The sequence below is a fragment of the Bombus terrestris genome, chromosome 4, assembly GCF_910591885.1.
Source record: "Bombus terrestris chromosome 4, iyBomTerr1.2, whole genome shotgun sequence".
Classification (NCBI taxonomy): Eukaryota; Metazoa; Arthropoda; class Insecta; order Hymenoptera; family Apidae; genus Bombus; species Bombus terrestris.
Window position 1 is genome coordinate 12,168,676 of NC_063272.1, and position 16,144 is coordinate 12,184,819.

At 33.7% G+C, this 16,144-nt stretch overlaps 1 protein-coding gene across 1 annotated transcript; it reads left to right on the top strand.

The window, feature by feature from the left end:
* The first annotated feature begins 1,849 nt into the window (after positions 1-1,849).
* Positions 1,850-8,402, top strand: LOC100644125 (global transcription regulator sge1). Its single transcript, XM_003394970.4, has 4 exons — positions 1,850-1,998; positions 3,751-3,845; positions 4,895-5,281; positions 5,866-8,402. The coding sequence occupies exons 1-4, from the start codon at positions 1,987-1,989 to the stop codon at positions 6,062-6,064; spliced, it is 693 nt and encodes a 230-aa protein (XP_003395018.1). The 5' UTR covers positions 1,850-1,986; the 3' UTR covers positions 6,065-8,402.
* The last annotated feature ends 7,742 nt before the right edge of the window (positions 8,403-16,144 follow it).

Sequence of the window (16,144 nt, forward strand, 5' to 3'; positions counted from 1 at the left end):
TACCATATAAACAATTATACACTAAACGATTTGTTTCAGTATTTTTTATATTATGTTTAATTTTGTATTATTTTAGTACCATTATATAATATTGAATTCTATACGTGTTGCTATTTCTGCAATTCATATATTTGTCAAAATAAAAACTGACAAGTGTAAGTGGATTATAAACACAAAGAATATTACATAAGAAGAGGGTGTCGTTTAAAAAAAGGTATTTCTGAGCGTGAAAGGTATTTCTACAGAAATTGATTCTCACGGGCACTTGGGTTGCAATAGCCAAAGGAGTGTAAGTGTATAGGTATATTTCACTCTGTTCAGTCTTATAATGCTCTTAATACAGCCACGATAAATGTCAAGATGTTCTCTTGTATGATCGGGAACGTTCTCGGTTAGCCGATCATTTTGTGTATTTTGTGTAATTACGACAGTAACACTTCCCTTTCCATTTATTTCAAACAAGATAACAAAACGTAAAGACGAGTAGTCTAGTGGGAGTATTATTATACAAATTTTATTTCATTATCAGGGAATGGCTGAGGATACTGCTAAATATATATTCACAATAGAAAATATTAAATTTTCATAAAACATTTAAATATACGTAATATATAAAATACTTAAAATAAACGTATAAGTATATTTATTTGTTTATATATGTATTACTATTATAAAACGTAATATATTTATTAATACTATAATACGTATTAGAATAACAATTTCTATTTCTAAGATATTTTCTTATATTTAATATTTTGTCTTGCTATGAGACTATATTAACACTAATTAACTTGTTATAGAGACGTTTGCAAAGAAACGATTATAAGAAATGGAATTAGACTTCAGGTTTACTACGCAGATACGAATATAACAGATAAATAATTTATTTTTGTGGAGATCACACGTAACGTCCTTGTAAAAAGTATGTATGTATTTTCCAGAAGATCACCTTGCAGAATCCTGTTTGTATAAAATGAATAAGCGGATATTCGGACGAACATATTTAGTCAAGAGCTTTCGCTTGAATGTACTTACAGGCATCATTACAGGTCTGTCAGTCAAGAAAGTAAATTTTCAACATAAACTTATCTCACTTAAATAAAAAGTCCACGGAATCTCTCAATTTACCAAATAACTAACATTAAAAGAACATAAATTTCTTTCAAATAATTATAACCGATACTACATATAAATAAACAAGTATTTAAACATGTAAAAATAAAGACTCTCTAAAACATGAATCTACTGTAAAAAAACATTTTGATATTGCATCAACAGAATCTTATAATTCTCAAATTTACAAAAACAATCCAATGGATTCAAATCCACACTAAATTCTCCCTCAAATTAGTCAAATTATTCGAATTCAAACGACTTGATGTCGAAAGACTTGACTGTACGAAAATAAGAACTTCGAAAAATATATTTTAGTTCAAGCGAAGAACAAATTCGCGTTGGTAAAGTAATTCAACTATTCTGAACTAAACTAGAATAATATAGCAAACAGCAAAAGATCAACGCAATAAAACGTGCAATTCATTTCCTCTCGATCAATTCTCCATACCACGTTCTCAACCAACATCACGCAAACAGCGATCGAATTACAATTCACACGTGATAGTGCGAAAGTTTGTTCTTTTTCCGAAACATCGATTCTGGCAGTGGTCCCAATCGTCGAGCTCTGTCCGGAACGATTCGATGGTATCGCGGTTTCCCTGCGATCGGGTTTATGCAACGAGGATCACGGACCGAAAACCCTGGAGACGCGTCACGCTCGACGGTGAATGAAAATTGGCGTGTTAGAAAATTTTCAAAGTCGTGCTGCGGTGCGGTGAACTCTGGTACTTAGATCGCGACGAGGTTGAGGCGGTGGTCGGGCCCATGGGCGGGCCCCGCCGCTCCCGAAGGGGACCTATATAAGTTGACTCGCGGTCGGTATAACACGATCCTATAACACAATCGCGTCTGCCTCATCAGCGACGAAACATGCGTCTTCCCGTGAGTATTCCTCGCTTTTCCTCCTTCATCGATCAGTGTCTCATTTTCACGGTGTTTCATTGTTTCTTGGGAATGACCGAGTCGTTCTAGTCGCATGACAATTGGATATGAGAATCGATTTTATATTTGGAGTAGTGTCCTTTATTTCAGTTGTAATTAATTTGAGTCTTGGGACAGTGTGTCGAGTTTAATGTTCGATTGTATTGGTGTCTAAATGGGTTTTCCTTCCTTATCGATTAGTGTTTCATTGCCACGGTGTTTCATTGTTTCTCGGATAGACTAAACTGTCATAGTCATATGGGAATTGGGTATAAACCGGTTTGTTATTGGAGCTAGTGTTTTTTTTAGTTGTAATTAATCGAAGGAATCAAACCAGTGTTTCGAGTTATTTGGCTGTATTGATGATTAGATTAAACGAATGATAGTTATTTGTAGCATTTAAGTTTCTTTTCGTTTTTTAATTTCGTAATATTTTTTTAAGAAAAGATTTACAACATTTTTTCGTAAAGTGATCAGATAGTTGCTTCGCAAAGTTTCCAAATCTTCCCTTTCGGTTTTTGTAAACTTAGATCTTATTCTTATTTACTGATAGGATGCGTGGTGAATGGAAAGCTTGCGATGCACTTTTCGTTTAATCGATGATTTTTTCACTAGGAAGAGCACTTTTTTGTGATGTTACTTTGCATTAACTGTGTCATCGTGTTAAACTTAGCCTCACAAATCATTCTGTTGCCTTGTTCATGGTTTGATGGTTCATTTAAACACGTCCACTTTCCCTTTTTGTTATAATGGGCAGTAATAAACATAGCTATTTTTATATAATTGTAAAATAATAACAAGGAAAAGTTGTAGAGTATTGTGAGTGAAGTTAGCGGCTAGTAAAATCTAATTTCACCCGTTTTGTAATTTCAGGATTATAGACTTCGAGATATATGTGTGTGAAAAAGTAAAATTACAAGCATATCAATGCAAGATGTAGTGTAGATAATGTAAATTCATATATATTGCAGGAAATATATGTTTAACAAATAAAATATTTGGTTTCGGTTTGAGAAGATTATCTTCACATAGGTATTTTTCAAATCTTTCTGAAAATTCAATTAGTTTCTTTAAAATATTAGAACTCGAACCAAACGCGTAATTTTTAACACTAAACTGTTCTTGTTTCGAATTACTGGTGTTTGCTACCCTGGAATTTGTTATTCGCGGTTCGAATTTTCACTGATGAGACTACAAAGATAAAATATCTAGGTTATCGGATCGTGATTTATGCCTTTCCCTTTCTAACGCTTTAACAAAGGTGCATCAACAAACATATTTAGTTACTTTTACTTTCCCGATTTAGTATTTACCTTATAAGGTACAAGTTCCTCCTTATTTTACACGTACGAAACGTGCTTTGAAGAAACTGAACACATCTCCAATTTGGAGTTTAATATCAATTCCTTTCTCATTCAATCAAATAATTCTTATGATTTTATCGTTATAGAAATATAAATTTCCATTGTTTATCGAAAAAAAATCAATATTAATTAACATATATAAGATAAAAGTATTGGATAACGCGGAGTACTGTAAATTATAATAGAATGTCCTTTCCTTTGCAAAATAAATTGTAGAAATAAATTGTAAAGGCAAATAAAAGTAGAAGTTCATTTAAACTGCGCAATCTCGACCGTTTTCCATTGTGCACGAGGTTATTGGAAAGTGATCCGCGAATGCCAGCGATTTTATGCAAACTTGTGTCACCAGGTGCTGTTTCTCTTGTTCTGCATCGGCCTTGCGCTCGCCCAGCACAATCAATACCCCGTGACCACGCCGGTGCCCATTTTAAAGCAGATAAATAAGTGAGTACTGTTTCGCTATCACGACATAGATTTAAACCAACTAGAGGCAACGCTATATCGAATGTATCTTTCGTCCCGTTCCTTTATCAGAGACAATTTATCTCTTGACTCGAACTGCTGACTAAAACTGTGTAGTCAAGGTTTAAGAAAGGACTAAAACTTCAAACGGTGTGTAGCAAGTTACATTGAATGTGAAACTGAAACTTTAACCAAGAAGGAAGTTTAGTATTCTTAAGTTAATTATACTTTTAACCAAGTAGCCAAGGATAATGAAATGCTATGTATTGTAAAATATTAGTTAACATCTTGTGGGGAGTGGAAAAATATTGTAAAAAATGTAGCTTCCATTATATAGTAATCTAAATTTATTAATCTTAATTTCTTCAAAATTACGCCATTGTAACATTTTCGCTCGTGACAATGTTTGTGCAATGTATGACAATCTAGATAAATATATTGTGAAGCAATACAATGTGCATACTGTTAAAAGCTCATGCAACCCTCAAGGTAGGCGTTACTTCGAAGAGTTTCGTAAAAATATTCGTTTATCCGTAGTTTCAAGGGCAAATTCACATTTCCATGCAATTCTGCAATAGATAGGTTATTGCTACACAAGTATTGCTACACCAGTCTACTTCCGCGCGTTTTTGTAACTTTTCTTTGAACGTGATTCGAGCGTGACTGATACAAGGGATAACAAAACTCAATGAAACTATATAGTTGAGTATTACAGAATAGTATTATACAACATTTCGTAATAGGCTACATATAAAATATACTATTATATTTGAAATAAATAAATGCAGGATCTCTTACATCCATCGAATATTAAACTCAAATACTAATTAAGAATGTAACACGAAGATAAGGGTATAATTCCTATTTCGAAAATATTATATGAAAATTAAGATAACTTCTGCCTTTAAAATATCTCTAAACATCTGCGTATAATCCAAAAATTCAAGTAATTAAAAATTCCGCGTAACACGATATTCAATAAAATATTTTCAAAAAAACCTACAAATACTAATTAATTCAATAATGACCAGACATAACGAGGACGGTAGCTACAGTTACGGATACGAGGCAGCGGATGGTTCTTACAAGATCGAATCGAAATATCCAACTGGAGAAGTATATGGAAAATACGGATTCGTCGATGATACGGGGAATATTCGAGAAGTGGAATATGGAGCGTCCAGACGCGGATTCGAGCCAGCAGGTTCTGGTATAAACGTACCACCGCCAACCTTGACTGGTAACAGTATCGCAAATCCAAATCAACCAGAGGACGATGGCCAATATAGAGAGGACCCCTCTGTTTATTACACGGATCCTCGATATACAAACGGAGAACGATATGAACCTGTACCTCGTCAACCTTTGGTCCAGAATCAACCTCGACCAATTCCGGCACCGATCTATAATCCGCCCAGGTAAGAAATTAATTATTCAGATCGAAAATCCTTACCTGATCCAAATCAAAGAAATTAACTATTCTGATCGAAAGTCAGTTTTTTTATCCTTGCGAAATATAGACAGAACGATCGCGTTTTTGTCGTTGTATTTTAATGTGTAACTAAACTATAAACTTTAAAGACTCAAGAATATTTTAATTATTAATTTGCTCTATTCGATCAATCTTCAATCTAAATAAATTTAATCAATATTCAATATCAGTGATACGTTACTCACTGCAACAATTTAGCTTAAAGTGATGAAATATTATTCGTGTATCCGAATTTATATTCATAGCCACATCCGGTATCGCGAAGAAAAAACTCTGTTCGCTACAAACTATGATTTTTACCAACGACATTGTTCATTTCAAACCCTCGAAGAGAAATTTCCGTGGACAAAGAACACGTATCTACAACGAACCCTGTAAATGTCACGTGAATTTCAGTCGAAAGCGCAGTGAACGTGACTCGCACAACTGACAGCTACTCTTGACTTACAATTAGACTTGCGGGGCTAAACAATGAAATTAACCAACAGAATTTGTTCCCCGACTTTCCAGGTATCCTACGCAAGTGCAGTATCAGCCGAAGCCACAGTATCAACCGGAATATCGACCGCAGTATCAACCGCAATATCAGGCCCAACAACAGCGACCCGCGTATCCAGCCGCGCCGACTCAAAGCGGAATTCAAGGTCGCCCGGCACCCGTCGATCCCAATGCCGGGTTAGCCTCTTACTCGGTTACTTACAGACGATAGGGATCCTTCGATCACGTTAGCATGTGTAAATATTGCGTTATTCGTAGCTATTTCCGGGACGTGTTGCAGAGATTGTAGTTTGGGCCAGTTCGTTTATCTTTATTCGATTCCCAAACCATTAATTTTAGGCTGATTTTCTGATAGTTGCCCTGGTACGTTTCTTTTCTTAGTGAACGTTAATATTTGAAGGACAGATATTTCTTTTATTTATTAATATGTCGATAGGAAGTTTAAAAACGTACATTTTGCAAGTTAAACAACATACTCATGATTTGTTTTTTTTTTGTTAGTGTAATTTTTATATATGTAGCTATTGTTTCTTAAAAATGTACTTTTCAATCTATGTACATATTTTTACTTGTCGATGGCATCTAATAACTATAAAGATAAGGATACTCTTTCGTACGAACTATGAGAAAGTTAAAGTTTCTTTTTGTAATTGTTTAAATAATATTTACGTATATAAGCGGCATCTAAAATATTCATTTCACGCAAAACAATATCTGTTTAACTCCGTTCTTTTTTTACTCCTTTTAATAAGAGCAACAGTGCGAAACAATAATCCATTACAATAACAAACATTGTATTAAACTTCAATTTCTCGTCCTTCAAATGTTAGCTAAACAGAAGTATCTCCATGGTGTAATTTATCTTCTATCGTCTCATAGAACATTTCGATATTCTTCTACATCTACGTTTTATCTTTCGAAAATTTCCTAGAAATCTTTTCTGCAGAATGTTAATATAAATCAAATGAGTTTTCATATTAATAATAATTTGTAGAACTGCTATAAATCACCCATATCTTAATATGGCATCGAACGCATCAATATTCAAGATAACAATCTACAGAACACAGGATAGTATGTTCAGGAAGACACTCTGCTACTTAATATTCTACACGATTCTCACTCTTACTTATCTTCCAAACACTTGGTAATACTCCAACATGTTAGACTTTGAAAGTAGTTCCTTTGTAAAATTCTACCTCTTCCTCACCTTTCTACCTCTTCTCCTACCGGTTCTTTTTACTTGTTCTGTCTACCTCTTCGTTCTTACTTCTATGACTCATTGTCAGTTATTTACATTTCTTGTCATTTAGCCGTTTTTCTGTATCACCTAAACGCTCAAGGCATCATGTTTCACAATTATATTGTCCACTTCGCGTATATCATTTGACAATAGGAAAGAAATCTTGATTTTTGTACGGACGTATCTGTATCTAGAATTTAATCGTCTAACTCTCATAGCACAGATTATGGTACAAGATTATGATAAAATGTTGGAAATTTTGTTAATTTCATACGTATGAAAGTTGTTCACATAACGCTTAAGGATATCGTTTCATTTTTTAGTTCAATTTCTAATTTTTCATTTACTAAGTTGATCACTGTAACTTCCCACTTCCTCCATTTATCATACGAGCGACATACTTATTGATTTCTTAATTTTTATGTCATAATATTAATAGTATCTTATTAATAATATATTTAATCTCAAAATTATTGAAATAGATATTATACTATAACTATATACGATACTAAAATGCATTAGGGTCTATAAAATATCAATTTGTTTATATCACCTATAGCATAAATAAAAAAATGTATCCTAGTAGATGCTTATGGGAATTGGAGGATTAAAATATACGCGATATTCCGAGGGAAAAATCGAGAAAGAACGGAATGTCGAGGAACAAGCCTGGTTCTTCCGTCTCACCTTCGAATGGGATGAACAATTCGTGAGTTATGCGAAATGGAATCCTGACCATAATTCCCGTCAATGTTAATCATCTTGTCGCGTGGAATTACGAATGCAACCATGGCTGAACTTGACACGTTGGTAAAAAATTCGCGAGGTTGGCATAACTACGTGTGGCCTTCCGATGCTATCGATCGAACGATGCAAGCAAACGACTCGTTCAACGTCCAACGTAGGCGGCGATCCACCTTCGTGTATCGCGATTATGCCCGCGAGATTTCTCTGTGGTGAACAATCGACGACGAGACATTTGCATTTTACCCAACTGGTTATCTTTTCTGTAGAATTCATGATAGTCGTAAATGCATTGTATTGACCAATTAATCGTCCTCGTATGTGTGTACAGAAATCGGTAGACATACAGAATGCAGCACAGATAATGTAATAATAATAGAGTAGACGTTGGACGTTTATAGTAGTTAGGAATTTCGAAACGTTTTGAATAGCTGTTTATAAGTTGATGGAAGAAAGTGCATGTATTTGTATGTTAGGGATGCTAATATTATTTCGTGTATCAATTTCATTCATTGTTTTATGATAACTTAATGTATTGTGTAATAAAGAATTTTGCAAAATTGTTGTGCGTTTTGATAAGATTTTTTAATGAGAAATGTTGATATGTAGGCAGTTTATAGGTTTGCACGTGGCAATAAATCTAAAGCAACTCTGTATGTAAAACATATAAGATAATATTTTATAACCTCGATATGTTTTATTAACGAGAATCGATAATCACATAGATCATTTTTATTTTATTTCTATGAAATTTATATTATGTCATATGGGAATAAAAGGGTAATACAATTTGTTGTCTGTTTTCCCTTATTTTTAATATTATTTATTAACAGCATTAAGTTTTTTTATTAAATTACCATTTGTCCTTTTTTTATTTTATATGTACCTATATCGTCATTATTTTTGCGGTTGTAATTGGAAAAAAGAAAACGAAAAATATATGAATGCACTTTATAAATAATTCATAAATCAAATTGCAATGGAATTTTTCTCAGCAAAGAGCCATTTATCTTTTTGAAATAAGTACTTATAATAATTACTTACTTTCTTCCAAAATATTATGAGAAACACCAAAACTTTCCAATTAAACAAAGGACGCTTTCCATAATTTGATACTTTTCATTATTGCGTCTCGAGTAACGAAAACAACACGTTTTGGTAATAGCAGCCGTATTTCCAAAACGATCGACTTTCCGCTCTTGTACTTTAGTACTTTAGCTCCATACAGCAAACAGATAGCTGTGCCGATGCACATACCAAGGAAGTGTTTTGTGCCAAGGAAGGTTGTCGCCACGCCCAGGAATTTCATCCACGCTTCTCGAGCATCGGACACATCGTGTAATTATCCGGAGCACCTGTAGGTGAGCCTCTCCTGCTACGTTCTCCAGCGAATTTTTATTTCCTCCTGCTGTTTAAAAATCAAGGAGGACAACCGCTCGCGACGTACTGTTGTTCGAAGGCATTCGAACTGACTGCCGTGAGTTGTAATTTCGACGTACAAAGAAAATTATAAGAATTCTAAAGAAAATCGATATGATGTGCAAACATAAAAATCTGAACTCACAATGGTATAAGGCATCTCAATCCAATGTGAAAGGTACTCTACAGTTGCCTATTCTAATACAAATGGAACAATATTGAAATGTTAAATATCGCATCGTATAGAGATAATATTAGGTCTTTCAAACCTATGTCAAACACGTTGCCGATATATTTTCATAGTTGTCCCATTTGTATAAATGTCGTATACTTCTTGTACCCTATTGAACTTTTCTGAACTCTGTCGAAACGAAATATTAGTTAATGCCCGATCAACTGAACCTTTGCTGGTTGAGTTCATTTCAAAACGTGAGTTCTTATTGTGTAAACGAAAAATGAAAGGCAGTGGGAAAAATTGGTGAGATTCTATTATATGAACTTCAATTACATAAACTTCTTGCCCCTCGACAAATTTAGGTATATTTAATTCTATTGTATTTCAAGACTTCAAGCACGATGTTTTCTGTATTCGACTACGTTATTCAACATCAAAATCATTGCAACCCTTCCGGCAGATACAACAGTTACGAGATAATTTTCGATCGTTTTCCTCGCAGAAATCGGTTGACGATCGCCATAGGCGCACAGTTTCACCGCCTTCGGAAGTAGGGCTCGTCGTTGACGATGGTCAGCGATCGTTTACTACCGCTTCATGTCGCGAGCTTTACCGCTTCGTGGTTGTCGCAATGCTCTTCTACATAATCGACGTTGATCTATAATCGCTGGCTACGGCCGTTATGAGAGAGTTATGAAATTGCAAAGAGCACCGTTCGAATATGAAATTCGAGGCTGTCTAACTTTCTTTTCCTTCCACTTTGTTCCACGCTCGTCGAATGCCTTCCAAGTTTCTCCTCGACATCTGAATCCGTACGCGTTCTAACGTTTACTCGTGATGCGCCAATTACTTTCTCAAAAAACGTCCGGTATGGCAAAAGTCGATATCTTTTCAGACCGAGAAAAGTTCGTCGTACGATGGTACGCATTTTGTTAATGTTTCTTAACTGCATGTGAAAGCAACTTTTCTGTTTCACCGCTTTCTTCCCACTTTGACGAGATATGCGCATACATATATTTAAAACGAGGAAACTGATGTTAACTCTCATTCTCGTCTGACGGGGACAAGCCAAATAACTTTTATAACGAAGTTTGTGCTCAATCAGTTATGTTCTGTTTTTTAATACGAGAAGTATTAAATGGGAGAATTATTCGAGAGATTTTATAATATCTCTTGGTATTTTATTGGCCCTTAATTTTTAATGCTGTGCTATCCTAATTTATTTTCGAAATTTATCGTTGTTTTTGGTAGTATCTCTTAATTTGAAAATTTATCGTAACTTTTAATATTTTGTTTTAATATCTTTCTCCAATTTTTAAAGTTTTAGTATTTTACTTTGATTTTGAAATTTATGATAATCACTGACATTCTTCTCTAATTTGAAAATGATCGAATAACAGGACTATATATTGTATTTATAAGCGATAATTATGTTGATATCGCTACATATTCAACAGTTTTGGAAGAACGAACAGATTTATAGTTTCTCTTTAAGCTATATGTTCCGCACTCAACCGTCATAAAAGTTAACGACGATTAATTGAAATGATAAAATAGCAATAAGTAATGAATGCGGAAACTTGTTCTTCTGACGTTCGCTTGAAAGCATGATATATAGAAGATACTCGGACATATGGGAAAGATCAATCTTTATGCATGAACTATCAGTCACACAAATAAAACCATCATCTCCATAATTAATGTAATTAACGTGTACTGAAATGAAACATGCGAGTAATTCTAATTGCTTCTCAGCCATACTTATCTATACTTAATTAATTCTAATTTAGTTAAACAAGTTAATAATCTATCAGTCACTTATTAGTCATATCATCGTTCAAATATATAAACAGATGTCGATCGAAACGAATAAGTTAAATTTGACATTTACGTCAAATATTAAAAATAACATAATGTCAAAGCTATTGTACATTCTAACAATCATTCAGCCCAAAGTGGGCAAGTGTCTGGTGATTTATGGTCGGGAGTGTCTATAACGCTGGTAACAGCGTATAGAGCGTGGTAACTCGAATCAACCTTCGAACTCTCACACGTCGATTCTCTTTGTTTCACGTAGGAAATGAGATCCCAAGAAGAGGATTGGCGTTAAAGCTCGACAATGGAAATTACTAGCGACTCGAGCGTGTGGGTATAACAGGAACCATTCAACCGGCATCCCGGTGCAACCATTTATTCCCGATCTCGAAGTGTCCCGCATGGAGTTGCATGTTACGCATACCTGATACGTAGAGACTGCCACGGACCACCGCCCATGCCCACCTTTCACAATATACGTGCCCTCGCTTCGGGCTTCTCTCGATCTAGCCGATCTACTTCGCGATCATTCCCGTGGAAGCGTATCCTGATGCCCTTTATCGAACTTACATTCGCGTTCAAAAGTCTTAGGACATCCTAGCTGCTTTCGTACGAAACGTGGAAATTAATTTCAATTATCAAGGCAACGATTAATTAAACGAAAATTATAGCGATATATATTGCTGTATATATATAACATAGGTTTTAAATTATAAAATTTACCATTCTCTGGTAAAACATGTTCTGCTAGAAATGAACATTTGTGAAAGAGGCTGTATGCAAGCGATTTCGACCTTCTATTCTTTATTTCGAATTTCAATACCCACCCACTGTGACTGATCTTTATGTAATGCAGTTTGCACGTTAAATATCATCGGTTTTGTCTCCAGTATCGAACATCTCTGTTAGACATTGTTATTTAGATTAGTTTGGATATCCGTGAGGTTATTCAACTATTTATACTCGATATACGAGCACGATGTCGGTTCGCGAGACATTGCTTTCGTTTAAAATTGAACTCCTTTCTTTTGGGCAGTGTCGGGTACGTTACGCAAGGTGAAATGGAAAGCGAGTTAATCCTGTTTCGTGTAACAGTTTCTTTAATTGGTTGCGTTATCGCGGATTCTTACCAAACTGTCTGGTTTATCCTGTTATCTAATGGAGAATTGTATTTGGATTTGGTTATGGCTTCATATGGTTTGTGGTCTTGTTGAAGGTTCAGATTCGTTCGTTCATTTATTTATATATGTAATTTCAAGTTCATGTAAATTGTCTTTAATTCAATTCTTTAATATACTGGCTCGTGCCATTCTTATTTCTTACTGTACTTTCAATCTAAATATCTCAAAAGTGTTTTAATATATTTATAGAACATAGTAAGAATGTTTTACAATCATTACAGCGTAAATGTACGTGTAGAAATATGTTCATGGACACAGGTAGTACAGTATTTGTAAATAAACTATATTTCTCCACATGCATATAACATTCCATAAATACATAGTGAAATTTTAATGAAAACGGTATTTTAAAATATATGTAGGTATTTAGGACATGAAATGCATCTCTTCTGTCTCTTCTGAATAACACCGAATAAGATAAACAATTTTGTCTTTATATCGAACTTGCTTCGGTAGATATGTAGTAGTTTCAATACAAAATAAAACGATCTTTTTTTTGGATGAAAAACGTTTATGATAAATATAGTAAATAACCAATATACATAGAAGAAGACTCGTTCTGGTTTCTAAATCAAAGACGTTCAGCTTTTAATACTATCAAGTGAACTTCAATGAATTATACACTAAATTTTAAGTACAAAGATACAATAAATGTACAACAAATGTAAATGCAAATATAATGTATATAAAACAGGACTCTCTCCTTTCCGCGGATCAGACACATGTAACATTTAATACTATCGCTCGAAGTCAAATAAACCATAATTTTCTAATATTAAATTAGCTCTATCTCTCTTACACTCTCTTTCTTTTCTACTATTCTAGCAAGATATATCTTACGTAATAAGCCGATAGGAACTCCTGCGACGAAAAAGAGACATTCTTTCTGCTAAACTACTTCAACGCAATCTCAGTATCTATAAATAAATATCGACCACTCTATCAAGCGCGACATAGGTGTAGTTTGAAAAAAGAAATAAGAATAAAAGGATAGAAAGGGAAAATACAAAAGGAACAAAAGATTGGCGGGTATTCGACGAAAGATAAAGGCAGCACGGGCGGCAAGGCAGACTTATTTCCTGCACGACAGTGCGTGTTTCATCGATATGCTCGTACGCAGCTTTACGATTCCGCGTTCACTCTCAAGGCATTCTGATGCAAGGCGTGGTGCCACAGTTTGTCGAGCCAGATATCGTTAAAACTCGCTTTCCTTTACTCGCGTCACGCACATGCACGATTTTCGTCTTTCTATTATCGATGTATGATTATTATTATCCAACTAAAAGAGTTTCGTTCGACGTGATTTACGGAAGATCGATCAATTATACTCGGAATATTTCCTCTAGAATTTTATTGAGGATCTTTATTTGTAACTATATTTATATTTGTTGTTATTTAAACTTCTTTCATAAATTATTCCTTCGAGGAATTATTATATTAAGCTTTACGTTTATGTGAAAACTCTATAACATTTGAATTACCACGATAATTAAAATTTATCTTTACAATAGTGTCATATTATAACGATAAAATTTTACTTAAATCTTATACGCTAACATAAAATTTCTCTTTAATAAAATATCAAATCAAAACTAATAAAATACGACTACCAATTGAGACGTCACTAACATTTATTATATAACATATGTTAGCATTATGTATCGAAACTATACTGAAACGTATCGAATCAGAGAATAATATTATAAAATATGAATAAATACGTACTCATCGATACTTCCGTTGATTAAAACACTTTGATTAATGTAATTAATAGCTTTCCATAAACGGTTATTCCAATTAACGGTTCTCAGCAAAAAGAAATATCATTTCCTCGCTGATAGTCTTCAATTACACAGTAGTCGATCGATTCGATAAATGGAAACATCGACGAGTAATTTTCCTTATTCAACTTATCGATACGCATCAAATTTTCGCACGTGTACTCTGTTCTTACCATTTAATTACGTGGATATTTTCACACAGCTATGGTGCATCAAGATGTCCGTGAAACACGGGACGTGAGAGACTGAAAAATGAAAACAAGTGTACCACACGCATTGTCATAAAAGGAACGCTATCGGATTATTCGCGTGATTAAGAATTTATACACTCTGGCCTTCCATAAATAACGAGAAGCGATTGTTTGGCCGTAAAGATAGGACAATGCGTTCATGGACGTTTCTCATGTCGGAGAAATAATCTATTCGGTTCGTACGTGGATTCGCGTGAGAATAGTTTTGCTATCGCCATGTTTCATAAGAGTGCAAAGTCTTGGAGATCCTTGGAATATTCGTTCATAGTCACGATTATAGCAATCCATTGCTGCTCTCTTTAGAGATATGTTGTGTAAATTCTGTCTGGTTCGATTAAGATTTTCAATTGATAGAATCTAGAACTATAGGAGAAGAGTATGAACGATAAAATATACTCAACAAACTTTAAAGGTCGAGAGATAAAAGCCAAACCAATATCAAAATTGTCCATTTACTTACTTGTTATTTGTTTTTACAAATCTGTCGTTTCTTTCTTTTCTTAAACCTTCATTTGCGAAAGTTGTCGCGGCATAATGTAGTTCTTATAATATTAATTTCCTGACTGAGTGGTTCAGTATGAATTTAAATTTCGCTACTATTCTGAACAGGTAATTAAATTAAATTCCTTAGACATTTTAGACATAATACATTAATTTTATGAGGAACGATTACACTACAATCAAATGTCGTATCCTTTGTCATAGGTTATAGTACATTATTTATTCATTATTTTGCATTGATTGTAAAATACTTTGTTTGTATAACCAGGAAAATGATACAAGTTAGTTTTGAAATTTATGACAGATATTTCTTCTTTCAAATGATTAATTTATTATACTTACTGCTGTATTATACTTATTAATACACCATATATGGGAACTTTTAAATGCGGATAATTATCAATTTGGTTAGGGCAGAAAATTATGCTTTCAAACAAAGTTTAGAGACGATAAAAAGAGCTGCGTATTATCGATGGTATAACAGAAATGATTGACAAATTAGTCAAAATTACAATAAAAAGATCAAAAAATATTAGAAGTGATAGATACTTGTTACAATAAAATATGATCAATTATTAATGTTAAATCGCAAGATGGAGTAAGATTAAGTTAATGGACTAATAATAGTGGCATTAAATAATAGTAACAAACAATAATAGTAACAATAATAGTAACAATAAGAAAAATATTTAACATATCTTCAACTTTTTAATTCCTCCAGCAATTCTTAGATTTCACGACAGACTTATTGAATATTTACTTTGAACAAAAAGAATAAATTGATAATTAGATATTGTCTTAATTCTGCTTATAATTCCTATTATTAATTACATACAAAAAATATAGCTCGAGCCAGAAAAGAATTTCTCAATCTCGCATGTAACACCATTTAATCGTGTCTTCGTAATAATAACTTCAGTTTTGGTCGAACGTGACCACGTTGTTAGTAACACGTAATGGATGTAATAACGTTTCGGATTGTTACATAGAAATAGAAAGTGGAGTATGGTCAATTAGAGAAGGCTGTCTGCTGAAAAGAATGCTAGTGAAAACAAGATCAATCGAAACTCGATAAAAAAATTGTTGCAATACTCCTTTGAAATATTAAACAACTTTGATCTGATTTCTGTGCGTGCCAATTTGATTTTATATGGCTGAATTAAAAAGTATAATGCCATTGC

Excerpts from the sequence above, each read along its gene's own strand:
- LOC100644125 (XM_003394970.4), top strand. Across the intron at positions 3,846-4,894 it reads ATTTTAAAGCAGATAAATAA|ACATAACGAGGACGGTAGCT; the intron begins GTGAGTACTGTT and ends AATAATGACCAG. Across the intron at positions 5,282-5,865 it reads CCGATCTATAATCCGCCCAG|GTATCCTACGCAAGTGCAGT; the intron begins GTAAGAAATTAA and ends CCGACTTTCCAG.